General features: G+C 42.5%; 1 protein-coding gene across 1 annotated transcript in view; it reads right to left on the bottom strand.

Annotated features, from left to right (window-relative positions):
• Positions 1 to 1,266: 1,266 nt before the first annotated feature.
• The window catches only part of LHFPL6 (LHFPL tetraspan subfamily member 6), a 145,589-nt gene continuing 124,529 nt past the window's right edge, over positions 1,267 to 22,326 (bottom strand). Inside the window, exons 2-3 of the mRNA XM_026082539.1 lie at positions 16,308 to 16,406; positions 1,267 to 1,385 (exon numbers count right to left, since the gene is read on the bottom strand). Coding sequence (XP_025938324.1) covers positions 1,267 to 1,385; positions 16,308 to 16,406 — 218 coding nt within the window. The remainder of the gene's footprint in view (positions 1,386 to 16,307; positions 16,407 to 22,326) is intronic.

Raw genomic sequence — 22,326 nt, forward strand, 5'->3', positions numbered from 1 at the left:
GAATGTCCCAAGTGGCAATAGACCTCTCTGCTCAGGCAAGGTAACTGAAGCCTAAATGTATGTGTTTGAGAGGGAGAAAGGATACAGAATGGTTGTCATGGTTACTTCTGAGGATTATTTTAAATGGGGATCTGAGAAAGAAAGGAACTTTTTCATCTAGTGACGCTACTATGCATTGCAAGTATTGATCAAGGAAAAATTTATTTACAGAGATTTTCAAATACAAACATAAAATAGCACATTTATATATTTTTTTTTACAAAAATGAATATTGAAATAATAAACATGGTACAGCACAATACGACATCAATGAGCTAAACATAACAGCGACAAAATCTATGTCTGGAGGAAGTTTCCTGTTAGTCTTACATAACCAACAGAGTTCTACAGTACCATACGTGGAATTTTCAATGGACTGAAAAACGTCCATTTACTGCACTTCATAAAAGTACTATAGGCAAAGGCTACATATGCCAAGTAATTATGTTGCATTTTTGTAATAATGCTGATAACACAGAGGCTTAATAAAAGTTCTATAGGGCTGAATAAGCAGTGGCTAAATGTCTGGGGAGAAAAGTGTGTAGAGAATATACAAAATACTGATAAAGTGGCTTATTGGTCCTTGTATTAAGTTTAACATATAGGTTAAAAAGTGTCATAACACTGAATCTTAAACCACCAGAAAGGAGTTAAAAAAAAAGGGGGAGGGTGGAGAAAGAATCGCACTGAGAAGTTTCCTCTCTGCTCATTTTGTGCCATGGTCAACATCCGTGTGTGTGTGTGTGTGCGTGTGTGTGTGTGTGTGTGCGTGTGTGTGTGTGCGCGCACGTGTGTGTGTGTGTGTGCACGTGTGTGCGTGTGTGTGTGCGTGTGTGAGTGTGCGTGTGTGTGCGCGCGCGCGCACGTGTGTGTGTGTGTGTGTGTGTGTGTGCTTTCAGGAGCGCCGCGCTGAAGGGACCACAGGGAGCTGCCCCGGCCCTCCAACGCTGTCTTGCTTCCGCCAGTCTTTCAACTAACGGGCGCACGTGGATCTTCTCGATTTGCCAGGCCGGAGCTTCCCTTGCTCACGGAGTTGAGTTTTCCCAGCGGCAGCCCAGGGAGGCCCGGTCAGAAAGGCCTGCCCGTCCCCACCACCGAGCGGCCTCCGGCCCGCTGCCCCTGCTGCCCCCCRCGCCCGCCTCCTGCAAAAGGAGCTAAAGCACTTAAAAGTCCTGTGTCCGTCATTTCTCGGAGGACGCTGGCACGTCCYGGCGGCCTGGCTCCCGCTCAGTACGGGTACTGCTTCTGCTTCTTGCCCGAGAAGCAGGCCAGCCAGGTGCAGACGAGCATGGCCGCCGCCGCCCCCCCGCCGGTGCAGTAGTAGGCCCAGCCGATTTCGCAGGTCCCTGCAACGAAACACCACAACAGCATCACGCGGGAGCAAGCCCCACTTCTCCTTTTCACCTCCTTTTTCTTTAGTAAGAATGCAAGAATGGCCACACTGCCTCAAAGCCCACCTAGCCAGGCTGATGCCAGCATTAGATATCAAGGGAAAAGCAGACAGGTGAATAAGCCCAAGTGTATTTATTTATGTATTTATTATAACCTTAGTGTTTCCAAGGGTTAAAACTGGGATGCTGCTTTATACTGATGCAATAAAAAGTGCTCCTTTGGGTTTTCTGCCYACTTGTGATATATCCACCTTAAAAAGGAAACATGGGGTTGGAAGAATTGGTTTGCCTAGTGTTTTTTCAAGAAATTAGAGAAGGAAAGCTGTTCAAATTGCTCCCCTTCACTTTCTATAATGGTTCATCAGACAAGCCTCCAAGCTCACTTGGTTGGCAAATTGCTGTTTTCAACACAGGGGAAAACTACACTTGACAGTTAAAGTAGAGGTTGCTGGCACTGAAAATACGTTAGTAGTGGAACAGGAGGCCCCTCCACTTGCCAAGTCCAGAGAGAGGCTGTAGGACTGGTTTCCACAGCAGCTGCAGTCAGAAGGCTTTTCCCCCCTTCTCTTTTTTCTCCTTTTCTGCTCTCCAGGCAGCTTTTGAGTGATTGTTTTGTTGTTCCAGCAGAACACTCAGCCTCACTGCACATAATTCAGTGCTGGGATTTGCTTCCTTCAGAAGTAGCCGGGTGAATCAACTTCTACTATTACCATAATGGTGCTCGAAATTGGACTCTGCTGTAAACGGCTGACAATACAACCAGGATTTGGTTGCAGGGAATCCATTCACAACCTACTCACACAGGCATAAATCCTTACTGGGCCAAATCAAAACTCCTTCTTTTATTGATTTACCCCACAAATAATCCCTGCAGCCAAAACCTTGAGGAAGGAAGGGAGGTCAACGGCTAAGGAGCAATTTTCTCTCCCTGATCTCTTCTCCAACAGTGCATATTGACTGACCAAATAAATGAGCTCCTACACATCAGAGCTATGTTCAGGATGTATGGGTTCCTCCAGCTATGTGGTAGAGATGCCCCTGTCTGAGTAGCCACATGATAAGAAGGAGCTAGGGAAACTGTACTTCCAGGGAAACTGACTCAGCCTGGCACCTGTAATGGCACAGCCTTATCTGCTGTGCAGTGCTCCATGACCCTGTGCATTAGGCACAGCCAGTTGATGGACCATATGGCAGACATCTGCATCTGGCAGAGCAGGATATGGAGTGGGAGACTGACCAGGACACTGAATTTCCAAGGGGTGAAACAGAGGCTCCTGTGGCAAAGGAGCATGATGTTGGGGGACCAGCTGCACTGGGTCTGCTGGGGGAATGGAGTCCCCAAATCCAACCTCTTAAATACCTGGACAGTAAGGTCAGGAAGCAGTGATCACACAGAGTAGTGATGGGAGACATACCAGTACAATAGTGGTATCATGATTAATATGATTAATAATGACAGCAAAATGATTAGGTGTTGATGCTGTGGAATTAAACACATTAAGCATTAGTCTGTGCCACACTGAACGGCCTAGCCTGACTTTCCCACCTCTGCTGACCCACTACCTCCGTATTGCCTATCACTTGTAGTGCATTTTCTTCTCTGTAGCAAAACTGTGGCATAGAGCAGAGCTGCTCTATGTCTGCATGCATGTTGGGGGGGGGGATTTGGGAGGAAGGATTCAATATAGGTTTGTGAGTCACGGGAAGGAAGTAAGTGAGGAAAAGGGCTGTGTTGGGGGGCTTTGGATTCCAGTACTTCCACAAGTTGCCACCATGAGGGGAAGAGCCTTAAGGACTAGTCTTTAACTCCTACTAAGGCCAGATTCCCAGGGAGTATGAAAGTTTAATTAAAATACAGAAAGAGAGAGGCAGGTTTCCCTGTCCCCACCCAGTGTCACCATCCATAGCCTAAAACTTCACTGATCTCTTGTCCAAGATGTTTAAAAATAGTGTCACGATGGGGCCTTGAATATTTTTAATGGCCTCAGTATTTTTATACAGCAAAATTCATCACCAGCATGGGTATGTTGGTAGGAATGGTAGTGGGGAATCCCATGGTGGTCCAAAGGGCTATAAAGGAATCTCTCCCCTTCCAGCCACCACTGCATCTGCAGTAGAGGAGGTGATCAGGAAAGCAGCAGCTATAGTAGGGAGGGGGCATCTTCACAGAGCTCTTAGAAAGCAAGAAGATACCTGTTATTGCTCCTCAGGAGTTCACCCCATCTCAAAGGCCATTTTTAATTGGGCTGCATCCATAATAATGATCTTGAGTGCTTCAGACTCATTATAACTGAGGTCCTCCTGGTGCCCCCATCTATGGTGACATCTCCTTGCTTTGAGCAGCGAGTGCCCTCAGTAAGGCACAAGTAGCAATGCAACACTTCAACAGACAGCAGAAACCACTCTTCCCCATGAAGGACAGAAGGTAACAACAGAGCACCCTTCTAGAAATAGAACTGAAAGTAGATGAAAACTGGTTGGCCCAGTTGGAGTCATTTTTTCCTGCCACCACACAGGTGACTGCATCTTCATACTTTGTCCTAAAGGCATTCTTGGGCTTGCAGGTCAGGCACTTAGCAAGTCTGCTAGTCCTGCCTTACACACAAGATGTAAGGTGCTCCAGAGTGCCTGTCAGTCTGTACATCCAAACATGTCTAATGAGCTGGCATGCCTGAAGGCAAACAGCATGTCCATAGACTGTCTGCAGGATACCTGCAGGCCAGGTAAAGAGACATGAGCGAGAAGCAGAGCTTGTACTCATGGTCACTCTGAAGACCTCAGGTTGACACCACAGCAGCATAGTACTTGTTTCATTTTTTCTTCAAAATCCTCAAAACTTGCTTTCAAAAATAAATAAATAAAACAAAGATCCTGACATGACCAGATGACTAGCTTGAGACTTAGGCTTGGGATTATTAGCCTCTCTCCTTAAAATGCTGGAGCAGAAAGATTGAGAGATTTACCTGCTGTAATCTTGTTATGCTCTGTAGATTGACACCATTCTTGGCTTCCTTAGAGAAGACCATGCAGTGAGTCTGTCTTTCTACAGAGAAGACCAACAGAAGCCACAGAGAGCAACGAAGCAACTGGAAATGTCCTGGATGCTGATCCTTGCACACTCTCACAGTGGTCCCAGGAGAGACCTGCCTATGGATCTTCCATTCCTTTGTTTGTACACATACACATGCCTACAGCTTCAGCTGGGATTTTCAAAATGGGATTTAAGCATATACAGGGTGTCTAAATCCACTGGATTGCTTTGAAAATCATCATGTGTAYACCATAGAGGGGGTTACTAAAGCATTCCTGGCAATAACATAGACTCCATCTGACAGTTCTTTTTAATTGCTAAGTATTCCTGAAACTATTAAATAATTGTGGCAGCTTGAAAAATTAAATCTTTCTCATCATGATGCTTCCAGGTAGCGAAAATAAATGTTAAAATGCTATTTTTAAAAGTGTTTAAAGATTCAGCTGCTAACACTGTGCAAAGTTTCTCAGCTGTGACATAAGTTGGAGTAGAATAAAGGAAATTTGACCTCTTACATGGTGTGATTTCAACTTTTGTGCATTGGCAGTAGGAGAGGGAGAGAGTATGCACAATGCACATTAGGAAGAGAGAACTGTTAAATCAGTGTCAGAGAAATGCACTAGAAATACCAGTTGCACATTCAACTTTGGATGAGGAGAATAACAGTTATTTCTCCACACTGTGCTGCATTTACCCTAAGGACCACTGCCCTACCTAATGCTCTAAGGCATGGCAGGCAGTGTCTTGATCTAACAAATGCAATGTAGTTCACAAGTATGAGTTGGGTCAAGATGAACAAATGAAAGAACAGGAAAGTGCAGGAGGATGGATGAAAGAGCAGGGAGACTGACCTTAGAGCAATAATAACCCAGCGATAAACTTGGCCATTATTTCCAGCCTGTGTCAGGAGCAATGGTAGGCCTTGGATAAAATAGCTCGATCTGTACTTGGATGATGCCGAGTAGACTAGCATTTGGACCTATTGTGCTGAAGAAGAGTCTGTATCTGGGAGGGTATTTGAGTGCATAGGACTTAGCTATACTTGTTGTTGTAAGTGTAACTAAGTCCTAAGTCCATAGCTAAGTACAGCTATGAAGCCTGGGGGATTCCATTTCAAATGTACCTGCTGAAATGAATGATTGACTACACCAAATAGCCATGTGTCAGACTGAAATAATACTACCCCTTTTATAATCCTGTATTGCACAAGGAAAAAAAAATACCTGAGTTTGTGTTTTTGCTCTGATGTTCTCTTTTTTACCGCATGTATGAGCTATTTTAATCCATTGCACCCTACAGAAAGATCGTTGGTTGTCAGTAATTGGGTAATTTAGCTGCAGTTTAACTTGGAAAATGACTTCTGCTTCACTTTGATATTAAACTCTCCATTTAAAAGGAAGATGAAGCTTTGTAAAGCGCAAGGTTTACAAGTGATTAAATATGATGCCAAATCAAATGGAAATACACCTATAGAAAAGTTATATGTTAGAGAAAGTAGACAGCTTTCTTGATTTATATTTTTATAAACATTATAATAATGAGTACCATAGAAGGACCCTTCTTCATTCTCAACTATAATTGCACTGACATCAGCGGGAGTAGTCATGTACTCGGAGTGAAGCAAATGGTTAAGGGCTTTGCAGAACTGGAGCTTAAATTCAACCACAAAGTAGAGCACTTTGCCTTCCTCAAGAATGCATATGGATGGATATATATATATATATATATATATATATGGGTAGAAGTGCGACAGTCCTCTGAGGGGCATGTAGATGTGTGCAAAAATGTGCACATGTCCTTGCCCATAGGATGAGTTGGGTCTGGTTTCATGTCAAAGTAATTTTCCCAACAGCTGAAGTACCCTTCTAGCTGATACAGATGATATGCATCACAGCATCTTCCTTCTCTGCACAGAACTGATGTTGCTTTTTACAAATCACTGTTTACCTGACAAGTCAGTATGGAGGGAGAAGCTGCAGTTTCAGCATTTTGTTAGTTCTGGYTCCTTGTTTTGTTTTGTTTTGTTTGGTAAAGGAGGGCATTGGAGCTCTTGCCTTCTGGTTGCTCAGTGAAGCAGGACTGTCCAAGTCAGCTCAGGTAAATTTGTACCCAGCCATTAAGACTTCTGTTTTCAGATTTGGTTTACTGGGATTGGCAGTAAAAGTGTCAGGATTAATTCTCAAATCACAGACCTTGCAGCTATAGGACTAGATGGCCATTTTCCAAGCAACTAAAAGGAGGAAAGAGTGGGAACATTACACTCTTTTCCTTGAGGAAAAAGCACAAAGAGCAAGCTGAATGAGGAGGATACCAAAAGAAGATACAGCAGAAAGGAGTCCCATAGAATTTAAGAGAATATTTACTAAAGCAAAAGAAGTCAAAGACTGCAGAACATGAGTTTTGCCGTGGTGGACGGGCTTACTACAAAACACATGCCTGACTTCTAATGTGATATTCAAGGCCATGGTATGTGCCTCTCTAGCTCCCCCGCAAATATATAAGACAAATTTGGGAGTGAGTGAACTTTGTCAACAGAAACTCTGTGGAGAGTTGATCTGCTGCAGAAGTCTGCCAGGATCCAGTTGCAGAAATAGAATTTTACCAGGATATTCATGATATCTTATAAAAAATTATCACACACAGTCATATAGTTCCTGGAAATAACATATGATTTTCATCTAAAATAACCAATAAATGACACTTATGAAAAAAATATCTAGTATATGGATTTGTCTTGGATGCAAACCTGTTAATTGCAGGACTTAGTATCTTAAATATTTGCACCTTACTTAATATTAAGACTATCCTGGGCTTGCAGCCTAGAGTATTCGGCAGACTCTAATCATTTAATTTTAAGTAAAGCCTAGCTTCCAAGATGAAGAAAAAAAGTTCAAAAATTACCTAGACTGAAGAATAAAAATGATGTACCCCCAAAAATAAAAACTACAATTTCTGCTTGCAAAAACTTGTGCAGAAACTCTAATTAACAGCCTCACATGAGAGTCCAGTACTACAGGGGAATGTGAATTCATGCAATCAATCAGGGTGTTGGAAAAATAATCACAGAATAAAGTAAAGAGTGTGATGGTAACGGATATACAGGGATTTGGAGATATGAAAGACACAAATTAATGTAAGAGATAATCAGCTAATAAATAAGAAGGCATGATTATTTTGAAACAAAGACAAGTTAAATTAAAGAACTAAAGAATTTTTTTTCTTGACACAGTAACACAATGAAAAACAGTCATGTGAAATCAGCTACAAAAGCAGGAAAAGAAGTTAAAACCTGGAATGCATCCAAAAAGGATTTAAGTAGTTATGTGAAGGAAAGAAAGAACACTATATAAGGAAAAACTGCAGCTGAAAAAATAGCTTAGGACAAAATAATGAATTTGGTGAAGATGGCTTCTTTCCGTACGCTGTAGGGATGTGATTTTCTCAAGGCTTTTTTTTTCCTTTTTTAAAAAGATATGATTTCTTAACTGTGTACAGATCAAGCTGTTTTGCTTACTTATGGTTGCTCAAAGAAATTGTATGGGTATTTTGGTCTGTAATCAAACGTGTGGAAGTCTCCAAAAGTTCAGAAGTGCAAAAATTGCAAAAAAGGTACCAACTTTGAAATTCTTCAGCTCTGCTGCTTGCAGACACTCGTATGATCAAATCCTCCTTTCTTTGGGGGATCACAGAATTTTGTTTAATCAAGCCTCAAATTCGCTGCAGGCATGTCTTTACTGCGGAACGATGCAGGACAAACCAACACTACCTGACAATTACAACGCTCAAATTCCCAAGAGCAAATAGCTTGGGTCCTCCCAACTCCTTTGAAGAAATCAACCAAAAGGTCACTCACTGCAGGAAATGAAATTAACTTCACCACTTTTTAGACATCCACAGTGCAGAGATCCAGACTGAACCAGTGCCCCAAACTCCCTCTAGAGACAACAGGGAGAGAAGGTCACTTATAAAGGATGACGCATTTCACCTTAGGGTAGATGTCTAAAGTATGGCAGGTGTACTCTGCTTGAGTAGCACCTATTTTTCTTCCTTTACCTATGAAGGGATTCTAAATAACAATTCTAGCCACCCTGCTAAAATAACAGAGCATGAGGTACCTGCTCTCAGGTGGTCTGAATCCCCTTCTGGATGTCCCTGTTTGTCTCCACTAGGGTCCTTGCATGACTATGGCCTAACTCTGGCATCAAAGAGAAGTGCCTTACGTTTGACAGAATGTACATTGGCTTTGATATAGTCACCAAAGCCCTACAAACATTTAAGAATGGAAGTTTTCTAGGTAGTGCTTCCCCACTGAAGGGAAGCACTTCCCCACTTTACTAGCGYGTAGGCTGACTCATTCATTTATCTGAGAATCCAGCAGCTGCAGCTCAGGTACGCTCATAAAAATTGTTCTCTGCCCCAAACAAAAAAAAAGGGGGGGAACACCAAAACTGGTAAAAACTCTGAGTTGTTTGCAGAGAATGTGTGAACAAAAAAGCAAGCTTTGTCAGATAGACTGCTCAGAAAAAAACATAGCTTTGAAGCCCTTTCTTTTTAATAGGATTCTAATAAATTGTCCAGCCTTCAAAATCTTTTTCTCCATAGTTTTGGCACTGTATGTCAACACTCAGCCAGATGCTGAAATGATGCCACCTAAGGCCAATTAACTAGCTGACAAAGCTTTTTTTGTATTCACTGCTTTCTGTGGGGTTTTTATGTTGTTATTTTAGTAACTGCACTATTTGCTTTTAAAGATCATTTACTCTAATATTTCTACAGCAAAAGTAATTATCAAGTCAACAGTTCTCTTTAAGATATTTAAAACCCTCTAGAAGTGGCAGAGGGGAGCCTTAATAATAACGATCTGAGGGAAACAAATACCCCTCAGCAGAGAAGCTTCTGAGAGCTTTTGACAATTCAGCTGCTTGTTTAGTTCAGGACGGGAACCAGCTTTTTAAGTTGCTATCCAGACAGCTACTGCAGTCAGGAGAGCCCTTTCACAGCAATTCAAAGAAGGGCCACCATGGAGGGTCATCAAAGGTGCAGTTTTGGAACCATCTGCTTTGGCTGATGCTGCAGACTGGCCCACAACACCAGGATGTCTCTGTGCGTGACTGCTAGCAATGGAGTACAACAGGTGGAGAGCATGAAACAAGCAGACAGGATCCAAGAGGACTTGCAGAAAAATAGGGCAGGGCGCTGTTCCCAGCCTCATAAGGACTCCCACAATGGCATGAACTCAAACAAGTACAGAATACATTTCAGGCCTTTGTTATTTTCAAAGATACATTAACTCCTCAGTGCTTTTAAGAATAAACTCATTTTGGTGACAAAACATATTGGCTAAACCAGCATGACTTGTTTTTCTGTCACCACAGGGTTAAATGAGGAAGACCAGGGCATCTATAACTGGTCAAGCCACAGAGGGTACTTCATGAGGGGAGCTCTCGCAAAACTCWATTTTAAGCATTTAGCTTGGGAACAAAAAAAATCAAATCCATTCACATTAAGTCCTTAGCCATTCTGGGAAAAATTTGGGGGGAAATCTGGCACACTCTTGAAGCCCCAGGCCCTTCCATTAAATTTCTCACATACAAGATAAACCAATGTCTTGTGTTTGGACACCTCCATCAGATCCAGACAGTAAGCTGAGGGTCTAGCTGCACTTAGGGTTATAATCATGTATCTCAGCCTGAGTCCTCATCAGCTGCACTTCATAGTCTGGCCAATAAATGCAAACTACATTCAGTGGCAGCTCCTGTCATCTGTGAATGACCAGGTTTGGAAGAGAGCCCCTTCCCATTCAGCTCTCCCTGCTCTGCTGCACAGCTGCAGCTGGGCGTTTCTGCACTTGTCCCTGCTCATGAGCACGAGTCCTGAGCTGTACCCTGCATGCCCAGTTGGTCTGCCAGCAAGACACACTGTGGGAGCAGGGACAAGTGCAGAAACGGCCACTCCTGAGGCAATGTAAGCCATTGCTGCCAGATCTGTGATTTTCACTGCCTTTATTAGCATAGAAAAGCCTCATGAAACTCAGAGATAAGCTCTGAAGGCAGATATGCACAGCAAACACCAAGCCATGTTTGGGATACTCCTTAGCACAAATGATCACCCAGCAGAAAAAATAGGTCCTAGGTAGGAAATATACAACATAAAAAGTAGTCTCTCACAAAAAGGAGATAAAAAATTCTGGAGGATTAAGCATCCAGGCTGAGCTCCAGCTGCCCAAACACACCATATTTACTCAAAAGGAAGACAACATTTTTTTCCATGTAGTTTAATTTAAAAATTGGAGATCATCTTAAATTTGGTGTCCTTGTTCTTTCAGGTTAATAAAGTAAGTGAATAATATCATTTCATACATCTGGTGACTGGGGAGCAGCAGCTGGAGGCCAGATGAAACTTCCTAAGGCACCTAAAATGATATGAGACATCTACATTTTAACAAATGAATCCCACTCGAGATAACCATTTTGCTGTGCAGACTCTTAGGTATTGGTCTTACATTGCTGTTTCTCAGGAAGCTCAGTTTTGCAAGATAAACTGAACATGTCCTCTCCAGGAACTTACATGGGACTTAGCTGCCTCCTCACCCATCACAAGAGTCTCACTGCTTCCCTAGCCCAGGGTATCTCTCAGCACCCAAAGGCTCAGTAGCCTCTGCCTGTGAGTCTAGGGAAATCTATGGCCAAGAATGGAGTCCTTTATTAATTTTAGTCATTCAAAACCAGTCCTAACATGTGCACACACATATATATACTCACATTTTCCTTAAAAAAAAAAGTCAGTTCAGAAGCTTTCTTCACAAAGTTTAAGTTCTGCAAAATGTGGATGTTTTTGCAAGTGTTTGGTGCAGTCTTCAATTTTAAGCAGACTCCCTCTGATTCTTAAAATTTCTTTCTAAAAACCCCATTTTTCAGCTGTTATTCTTGTGCAGTGCATTTAAAAATGAAAACAAAGCAGGGTGCTAATGCTTCTAGCTTGGCAAAACTAAACATGCACTAGATGATAAAGATACTTTCTATTGGGAAATTGCTTGCTAATTCCTTTTGCATAACATAGGATTCCGCAGATCTGTATCACCTTCCCATCTTTCAGTCAGCAGCTCTGTACTGCTGAGCCTAACTTGCCATGTTAACGCTGTCCTCAATGGGCCTATGGGCAATTCCAGGGTATAAATAATGCAACATAACTGTAACAGCTTGTGCTGTGACAAGAGATTAAGATGATTTTGATCCTTCCTCAGATATCTGGTAAAAGAGTAAGGCAATCTCTTAGCACATGCGCTGCTAGCTTATGGCTCTAGTCTGTATCTCAGGCATTAGCCTATGGCCAAACACTAATTAGATGAAGAATTTCTGACTCTGTCACCAAGCAAGCTGTGCTGGTTTCAAACATAAACATCTCTTTTCTCTACACTCCAGTCATTTATATTATCCTTTTTCTAGGAGTTACCACCCTAAAAACAGAGGCAGAAGACTCCAGTCCACAGCTGCTGTTCTGGTGGGAATTCAGCTCCATCAGTGATTTAAGCTGGGATGCCACAATACAGGGAGGCGCCCTGGAGGCCACGATATTTCTGCCCACTCTGGTGGGCAGCCAGGAGCACAAGCAGAGGGGCAGGACGAAGAGCTAGGAGCACTGTGGATTTAACCCACTCCAACAAGATTTGCTGGAGCTCATCTGTCAAAGACCTAATGTATCAGTGTGGTTTTTTTCATGGTGGCAATAACAGATTACTAGAGATGAGTAGATGGCAGGCCTCTCTACAGATACACTGTTGACTTACAGAGGTTACTCGCCATCCTCATTACCAAAACAGCTAGTATACTGAGTGTGATTTAATCAGCAACTTGGATTGTCCTTGGCAGGATATCTTCAACTGAAGAATGACTCCATTTATTTAGAGAGTGAGTTATACAAATGCTTTTATTTGATTGATTGAAAAAAATAACCCAATTAAATACACAAATGCTTAAGGAAACCATTTGGACATAGTTCACCTAACAAAAAAATGGAAATAAATATTCAGTTTTAAAGAAAACAGCAAACTACTGGGATTTTCAAGATGTTTTGGCTCAGGTTTTTTTAGAAAAAAATACCCAAATCCACTTATATGTAAATTAAAAGCATGATTATTTTTCCTTAAGCTTTATTAAATATTGCTTTGGAATGTACATAAAGATCTGGGGGGGGGGGAGGTGGCATTTTCTCTTCACAATATGGGCTATCGCAGCAGTATTTGGAGAGCCTATTATTCTGATGCCTTTGTCAGAGTGCCTGAAGACATGGAAATGCATTTCTTATCTAGCACAACCCCTAAGGATTAGGATTTTTATGGGTTTGTAACATTGCTATTTGTTTCTTCTATCAAGTTATGAGCATGTTTGGGGGGAGGGTTGTCTTGTTTTGTTAAAGCCATTTTCATCTAATTGCTAATTCTGGAATATTTCTGGTTAACATAGCATTCCACAATGCAAAATTCAGCTGCTTCTCAAGTGAGTTTTTACAGTCCCTCCTCTGTACCCACCCTTTGTCTTTCTCATCCTCCAGTAATGTAGATCCAGCTCCTCGTTTCTCTCTTCTACTTCCATCCTCAACCTTTTTTTCCCCCTCATCCATTGCAGCTGCAGAACGAATCTCACCCATCACTGAATCCCACCTTTGCTGGCTCTGTGATCAAAGTTGGTCTACTTTGACCCTCTTTTCCTAGTGGCACATATGTGTTCCCCATGTCCTGCTTCATTCATGCCAGAATAACATCTCTGGCATCCTTGAGGAGGATGCAGAGTGCTGTCCTGTTCAGTATCCCTGTGAAAGCCCTCTCCTTTGGGAATAACTGCATGGACCGGGAATTAGGCTCATAACGCYGTTCTAGCTAGCATCCACAGAAGCAGGAGGAGCAGGATCAGCTCACCCACTGCCACCATTTCTCACATCAGCAAACCAGCCCAGGGCTCATTGCAGTACGGCTTTTCTGAGGGTAGATTTTGAATGCAGTGTGTATATGTGTGGTTCTTGAAGCAACTCATTTCATAGACTTAGGAACAGAAAGCATAGCATTGCAGATTAATCAAATTAACTATTCAAATGAAAGCAATAATTACTTAAATTTGTCTTAAGACTTAGTGAGATTAAGTCTCTGAAACATGATTTTTGGCCTTTAAGCTATAATGAGTAAACCAGTCTCTAACGATTGAGAAAAGACTAGAGGATTTGGGCTATCATTAACCAAGAGGTATTTACCAGAAAAGATGAGCAGCCTGGCTACTAAACAGCCCTTGAAGAGTACCTCTTCTTTAGTGATGACCTTGGTAACTCAGCATCAACCAGGCACTGACATTAACTTAAAATCCAAGCCGATCATTTAAATTCACTACCAATGTATGTGGAAAAGAGATGTTTAGTGGCTGAGTTGTCTGGTGAAAATCACTACAGCAAACTTCTGCTCTCACTATAATCTGTTAATTAATTTGTTAACATAAGATTCTAACACATCAGTGAGAACAGCACTCCAGTCAGGTCTAGGCATGCATTAATACATGCCCAGTATATTTCTGATCCAGAAAATATTGTAAGAATACAGAGCTTCACAGAGTTAATATAATACATCCACTGTTCACGGTCCTTATGTGTAACTGGAAGAAAAAGCTGACAGTTGAAATCTTTCACAGGAGTTCCTTTACTGGCTTCATTGGCAAAAATGATTCAATTTGTGAAAATATCTCACTCGTGAGTCAAGACTCAGATGACAAAGATGACAAAAGTCTCAAAGACTCTGGTCTCACTGTGTGCCCAACCATGTTTATGGCTATAGTTTGGAATCACCTAGCTGTGTTCACCAAAGAGCTCAGACTGACAACAACAACAACAACAACAACAACAACAAAAAAAAAAAGCTTCCCGTGGCATTTTTCAGAGAAATAACCCAGAAGGTTAGCACTTTTCTGCACTCTGGGGAGAGCAGAATACTGAGAAATGACTGAAGTCTGGGATGGGGGAGACTGTCATGAGGCAGAGGCAGGACTCACAGGAACAGAGCTGCTCACACGGTTGGAGTGAAAGAGCAGACTTCAGTCTACACCCACCAGTTGGCTGGTCGGCCTTTCAAACAGGGGTGCTGCCAAATGGTTGATTAGGAACAAAATCAGACTTCTGCATAGGCTTGATTAGGAGCTGAGATGAACAGACTGTCCCCTACAATAGCTACTCTGTCATTTTTCCCAGTCCTTCTACTACATACTTTGAGAGACCTTTCCTTAGAAGTGGGAATATTATTTGTGGGGCACTTTTCCTGATAGCTGACTATACATTATTGTTCTCAATTGCACTCTCTCCTTCATTTTTCTTCTAAATTGAAGAAAAAAATTTGTAGGAAGTTTTTATGCTTCACTGGAAGGAAAATTTAATATTAATAGAACAGAAGATATTAGAGTTCAGAATAACATGGTAAAGCTTCTAGGGGACGTTACATAACTCCTGGGCAACACCATCAGTAGTGGCTGCCAGTAACACCATCAGCAGCAGTGGCAGAGATGGGTGTGGTCACTGGCAGTGAGAATTTCTGGTCCTGTGCCAGAGCAAATACACTTCAGCACACACCACGGAAGTGGTGTAAGGAAGGGTGACCTGGAGCCTTTCTTCCAAAAGATTTTTTTTTATAATTTAATGCTATTTTGTGCAACTTTGCCCTCAATCTCTGTTCATTTGCAATCTTCCCAAGAAGCATTTTGGAGACAGAGAGAAAACTCCTTGCTCTAGAAGCCTGACAGAAATATCAGTGCAAATTTAAAAAATAATGAAATGAGTTTGTGTTTAATCCTAGGAAACTATTTTTGCCCAGTGTTCTTTATAGTGRGATTATTACCAGGTTACCAGGAACCCCGCACACTCAGATATTGAAAGGATTTCTAACATTAGCCATAACATTTAGTTTGCCGGGACTGAGAAACTGTGTGTGTGTTCCTGCTCGGAAGTTTGAGCTCAGTCTGTGAAGGGCCTGGACGTTCAGTCTCTCCTGCTCCCTCAGGGGGTCTCAGATCCTCCTCTTCCTCAAGTAACACAAGATCAGGGATCTCCTGAGTGCTTACCGGCTAGAGAATCAGCAGTTACACAAGTCTTTCTAGCTAAATGAGGACTGGGATGTGCACTCAGACACCAGACCCCTGATCATCCACATTGCTTAACGCTTAGCTCCCTACTTGGCCTGTTTTGGACCACCTCATGAGCTCTCTACAGGAAGCTCTACTGATGTGGGAGTGAGCCCAGCTTGGCCACGTCCTTAGCTCTCATTCAGCTCTCAGTGTAGACATCACCAGTAAGGTTGCCAGTGGCTTGTCAGGGAAAAGGCTTTCATAGGGAGCAAGTGTTACTTACCAGTTTCCATGTATGTGAGTAACCAAAACCATACTCTTTAAACTTCAGTAGGCCATGAGCATGCCAGACTTCAAAGACAGACAATTGCACTGGGGGAATAAATTACCCCTGACCTGTTCTATGATGCCTCTGCATACCCTGCCAAGAACTCCAGGGATGTCAGCTCCCACATCACAAGACTATTAAATCTGATGTCTTAAATACATACATAGACACATATATATGTATATATACATACATACACACAATTCAGTGTGTGTATGTCCACAGTCTTACAGGAAAATATTTCCAGTAGTGATATCAGACGTCCCATSTCTTAACATTGCCCCTGAAACATGCAGTATGAATACCCTAATACACACAGCTGGGTTGCTCCACCAAGCCTGCCCTCCTGGCCTCTCTCTGCTTTTATGGAAAATAGACAGAGTCTAAATAGAGTCTAATGTAGCTGAGATGCTCTGATGGTGACTTACCCAATTCAAACTGGTTAGAAAGGTTATCACAGGTTTGTCTTACTTCTTCACTGTCCCAGCCAAGAGGATAGAGAGCGCAACCAGAGCCAATCAACAAACCTATGGAGAGAAAAGAAAATAGAAGTTTCTACAAGCAACTGCCATTAGTGTAAACAAGGGCTAGAAGTCAAGCTGCCATATGGAAATCTCAGAAGAAATCTCTTCTTGTCCCAAGAACAGTAGCAAATCATTTTCGCTCCTACTACTGCATGGTGTTTTCAGAGRATGTCTGAACTGCAGTGTAGAGCTGACCTACCTACCTGGCTGGTTACCTGCTTACAGCTGGCCTAAGTGCTGGAAGGAGCCTCGTGCTTTTAAATTCCCCTTTTCTGCAGAACCACTACATATTCTGTTTGGGAAACTCAATATGGGGTTAAATAGAAGCTGTGCTAATCACAGCATTTATAAGCTGATTGCTTCTGATTAATTAAAGCAACAGTCAACCAGGGTCTATCATGGTTCCAGCAGGAGAAAGTAAACCAACAGTTGTACTAATTCGTTGCCATTTTGCTTTATTTTCCACCCCTTCAAAAACCAAGGAAGAAAGATTTCATGTCACCCGATCAATTCATACCACAGGTACATGCTGCACAAAGTTTTCTCAAACCATTTCAGCAAAAAACAACTGACCTCTTAAACCATTCCACCTATTATTGTGCTTGGCTTAACATTTACAACATGCTTTGCTTTCTCCAATCCTCATGCTGTCCAAAACAGATGTGTTTTAGCTAAGTCTTTCCCTTCACAAAATCTTGCTGGGGATCACCCCATGGGCCATGATTATTTTGCAGAAGTGACATTTTTATCATATTGCATTCTCAGCTGTCATTGCAGCAGCTGCCAAAAAGCAGGTGTAGTTGGCAAAGTTTTTTCTGATAGAGATTTTACAAGGACATTCTAGAGAACAGTAAAATATATGTTATATTCTTTAAACATTACTTCCTTTTTGTAAGATCTTTTTATAAGACTGAAAATGAATCACTATGTAGATAACAGGTTGGCTGTGCCTGGCACTTTGGAGGCTGAAAGGGCAGGCAAGTCCTCAAAAGTTTGTAATGTGGATTTTCAATGGTGCCTTTTACCTGTTAGGTAGAGCACAGGACTGGGACAGGTTTTCAAGTCCTACAGCTGCCCCTGGCTGACCTTGGGCAAGCTCCTTGACTTCACAATACCTCATTTCTCTCTTGACAATGAGAATAAAGGCAATGTCCTCTGGAAAGCACTTATGCTACTGCTCGTCTAGTGGAGAAAAGCACTGGATGTGGTGACAGAGGCACCATGGAAGTTACACRAGTCCTGAGTGGGATTTCTGTCTCAGGACCTGGGGCTATCTGTGTATTTCTACAGTCTCCACCCTCATGAAACCTAAGCTTCCCACATAACTGATGCACCTGTAAAGTACAGAAACCACCTTATTATTTTCCTGACATGCTCAAAAACACACCTGAACCAGGCACTGAAATCCAGAAGTGGAAGGTCATCTTCCCCGAAAAGATATTGGATGCTCTTAGCTCAGCAGTTCCTTTGCTGCTGCTCCAAGCACGTCTGCCCCTGTTCAGGGCCAAGTATCGGCTCCTTAGACCTGCCTCCACTAAGTTCCAAATCCTTCTTGCTACTAAATTCTACTTCTTCCTTTTCTTGTTGGGCAATCACTGCCTACTCCTCTCTTCATATCTACATTGCTTAATGGAAAAGAAAACCCTGAGACAGCCTCCTCTCAGGTGGCACATTCTCCCAACAGCTACAAAGGGATAAAAGCAATTAAGGATACATGAATGCTAGATAGTTTTAGTACTTTGCATGACCTGGATATGGTCACTTCTAATGTCTTAGCTAACTGCTTTCACAGTATCATCTGATTTTTCCCCCCCAGGGCTGTAAAGCTAATAGAAGCAGGTAGAATCCATGTAAATGAGAGCTGCTTCTAATTAAATTCTCAGAAAGATGTTTCTCAAGCAAGGGAAATTAAGGCAAAACTGGGTCTACATTTGTTAAAGACAGCTTAAGACTCTCAAAAAATGACTGAATTTCACATGAACTGCTAAAGTTAACAGGACATTGCAAAGCATTAATAGTACTGTCTCCCAAAGTGCTAGGAACAGCAGAACTCTATTGGGCAATGAAGAACTTCACCTTTGGAAATGAGAATAGCAGTGGAAGGGAGAAAGAACCTGCTGAACCTGCCAAAAAATGAGCCACTTTGGCTGGGCTGGTTTCAATCAAATTGGATCCCTGAACAGACTTGCTGGGAGACCTCAAAAATGCTAGAACGGCTCCAGTGTGAGGGGCAGGAAAAGGTGCACAGGGGTTTGGAGGGAAAGCAGGCCTCCAGCTGCCTGCACTGGATCAGCTGAAAGGGCAGCAAGCCTTTAGTCACAGATAGGTCCTGGGAAACCTCCTGTCCAGTTCTTCCAAGATAGCACAACAGCACCATTGCAAGCAAGTGAAAGGACAATTAGCATAACAATGCCGCCCCTCAGAAATGCAGAACAAACTCTTACTCAGCACTTGCCAATTGCTCTCCTCAGGTGGCAAGTGTCTAGAGCACACTGCATGCATAAAGGCCTGCTTGTTTGCGGCTCCCTTTAGGGTTTGTTGCAGTAACAGTTTGTTGTTTGTTGTTGGTTTTTTTCCCCACAAATATTGCTTACAGCATTTTCCACCCCTCTAGAGCTCATCCTTTTCTGAACGTTTTGTACCCACTCACTCTTTCTGCCTCTGATGGTACACTGGATACAGTGGCCACAAGCATTAGCAACTTCCTTCCTTCCTTAGCTAGACCTCTCCAACTCCATATCACATATCTCCATATCTTCCCCATTTCTGTGAGTTCATCTCTGTAAGCCCAAAAGTCCAATTTCAGTCAAAATAAATTGTTGGGGTCAGCCTACATCATTTACTTGGTGTTTTTAAAGTACCTCACAGAAGAGTGCCTTGGCCTGGATTAAGCCTTAGCCTCTAATTTTAGTCTAAATTGTAATCATCTGTGATAAGTAAAGATAATAATTATTAAAAATAATCCCAGATTTCTTCTAATTTCTTTCACAAAACCAGGAAACTTGCATAGGCCCTGCAGAGCCAACACCCTCAAACATAAGGCTTGCTTACACAAAGACATGATGTCTAGTCCTATTCTCTGATCAACTGATGTAAATCTAGAAAAATTAAATTAGGGGATGGGTAAGAGATTACTGGGAGTGTAAAATCAAGGACTGTCTTGCACAAAAATCCCAGTGATGCAGTCAAAATACATTAGCAATCCAACAGAGTGTAGCATTAAATTGCTCCAAAGGAGCAACTACCTCACTCAGACATGGGTGCTTTACATTAAAGCTAGTCAATCCTATCTAATAACCAGATCACATCACCTACCTCTGAGCCTTGTCATTACCGTGCCTTCCAGAAATGAATACACTCAACAAGGGCAAACTAGTATGCTATGACAGGAAAACTCCRTAGCCCAAAAAGAGCTGGCTCTCCAGTTGGCCATGAATTTTAGCAGTTCTGAGTTTCTTTTGCAGAGTACAAGCCACCATCTCTTGCAGTTTCTTTTCTTCTCACAGCCTGCACTGACTGCAAAAATGAGATCAAACGGGAAACTACCACCTAACTTCACTGCCTCCATGGCCCCTCCTCAGAGAGCCGATTTCTTACTAATCTAGAATAGTCAGAAGCAGAGCACTTTCCACATTTCCCAAGAGTGTCTGACAAATCAAAACAGGATTAGCACTGCTTGTGAAGTGACCCCGAAGTGCAAGCAGCAGCATGTTTATGTGCAAAGAACAAGGAAGAAAGCCACAAAACAGCTGCCTGCAGAGCTCACAGGCTCCATTTAGTGAACACAAAACCCGACAGAGACCAAGGGAACTGCCAGGAACACGGGGCTGTGGTGCCATCAGGCAAAAAGGCTTTTACAAATACTAATTTTGTGACAGGTACCATCTGAATACAATTCCTAAAGCTGTTGTTTTGACATCTCTTTTTACATCACTGGTTTTCAGCTGGTTTTGATTCACCTTCAAATATCTCCCTGTGGTGGTACAGATAACGCCTGTCATGGATTTAGGTCTATTGGTGGAATGGTTGTTTTCTCACATACTTTTTGCATGCAGGGTGCAGGCTAAACTTATGGAGCTGGCTTCAATGTAAAGCTTCCAAGAAGACGTAAAGCCCATTAGTCAGTAGAAAGATTCCCTTTTTCAAATTTCACAAGTTTTGGTTTATGCTGTGAGGTATGTATAAATATATACGCATGAGCACGCGTGTGCCTGTATGCATAACGGTGCTGACCCTGCCTCATTGCTTTCAGCAGGATCCTGCATGAATGCAACAGAGCTGGATACTGGCAAGGTCTGAATGAGCAGTGAAGATGGTAAATGGGGCACCATGAACTGGCATTACAGATCCCATATTCTATGAGCCAGACTGTGCCTTCCTGGTGTGATTAGGCCTGGCACAAAAGCCCTTCAGCCCCTTTCTTCCTTTCTGGTCAATCCATCCTCAATTGTAAGCAACAATATGTGTGTATCAGATCCTGGGAAAGCAAAAAGACTACATACTATAATCTCTAATAATTCATACACATGCCTGTAGCCAATTTGTCTAATCACAGAGAATGTAGATCCTGGGGAACAGCTGCAACCTCCATTTAAAGATCTAAGTTAAATACAAATGCCGCAAACCCAGTGGAAAAGCTTAAGCCAATTTTGCAGCTTCAGTTGAGAGTAGTTACTAGTTTAGCTCAAGAGTGTACATCCTGGCCTGCCCTATAGTTAATGTATTTAGCCAGCTAAGCTACCCAGGACACCACACCCATCTTTACAGCTGCTTAAAATGCTTAGAATGCCAATAACATTCTTTAAAGGAAAGGGGGGAAAGCTACCATCGCCCTGACTGTGCTGTTGCCACTGGTGCATCCTCTTCACAACAAAAGCAGCCTTTAAAAACTCCAAGTCAAATTTTTTTCCACACTGCAGTTGTTACAACTTTAACTGAGGCTGAAGAAGCCCTGCCACCCCGCTGGGTGACCACACAGCCCTTTTATAAGCAATGCACAACTGCGCCCTGCAGATGTGGCATGCCAACAGCCTAGAAGTTGCACAACTACAAAGCAGGGTGTCAGGGAGAGGATGCCTCAATAGCAAACTACCCAGAGCAATCTTCATCCCTCCCAGAGACAGACCAAATAAACAACAGCCTTCGTTATCACTCTTGCTGCAGCTATAACAAGTGATCGTACCGTACAAACACTTAATGTTCGAAAGACAATTCTTGTTTGTCTGGAGTAGAGCTCCTGATCAAAAATAATTGCATGTAACAGGTTCTGCATATGGCTGATGCTGCTGAGCAGGGGGGGCGGAGGCGATAGGATAGTAATTACATTAGTGGCTTGGCACAGATCTAAGTTCCATGTTTGAAGTGATAAAGACATGATTTGTGGCATGAAGCAATCAGCTTACTCAAAGAGGTAAAATATGAACACCTATTAATACCCCCAGAAATAGCTTGGATATAGGCAAGTCTAAAACAATAAATATAGAAAGATTAATAAAACAAGAAACATTAACTAGATTTGGCCACGGGCTTGTCTGAACGGCTGCGCTCAGAGAAGCCAAGGCCAATCAGGAACAGTAAATACACAAAAACTGAAGCTTGCACGTGCCTATGGTGGGCAGTCCTCGGACTGCTGGCATGGCTTCAGTGGGAACCTCCACCTGAAGATCTGATGTGCTGTATATGACATACATAGGCATTGCACTATAAAATAATTGTCTGTAATTGTCCTGACAGTTAGCTAGCAAGGCCTGTTTTACAGACTCGGCTCTACCCCTCCCTCCTTGAAGTCATAGTTTGTCCCTGATTACTATATGGCTCATTCCTGTTGTGTTCTTAGCCCTTTAGTTCATTGCCTCCTCAAAAGCCAAACCTTCCCCAATGTCCTTCGTTCTCCCTTTCATAGGATAAAACTAAGCACATAATT

Source organism: Apteryx rowi, unplaced genomic scaffold, assembly GCF_003343035.1.
Source record: "Apteryx rowi isolate R43461 unplaced genomic scaffold, aptRow1 scaffold_580, whole genome shotgun sequence".
NCBI lineage: Eukaryota > Metazoa > Chordata > Aves > Apterygiformes > Apterygidae > Apteryx > Apteryx rowi.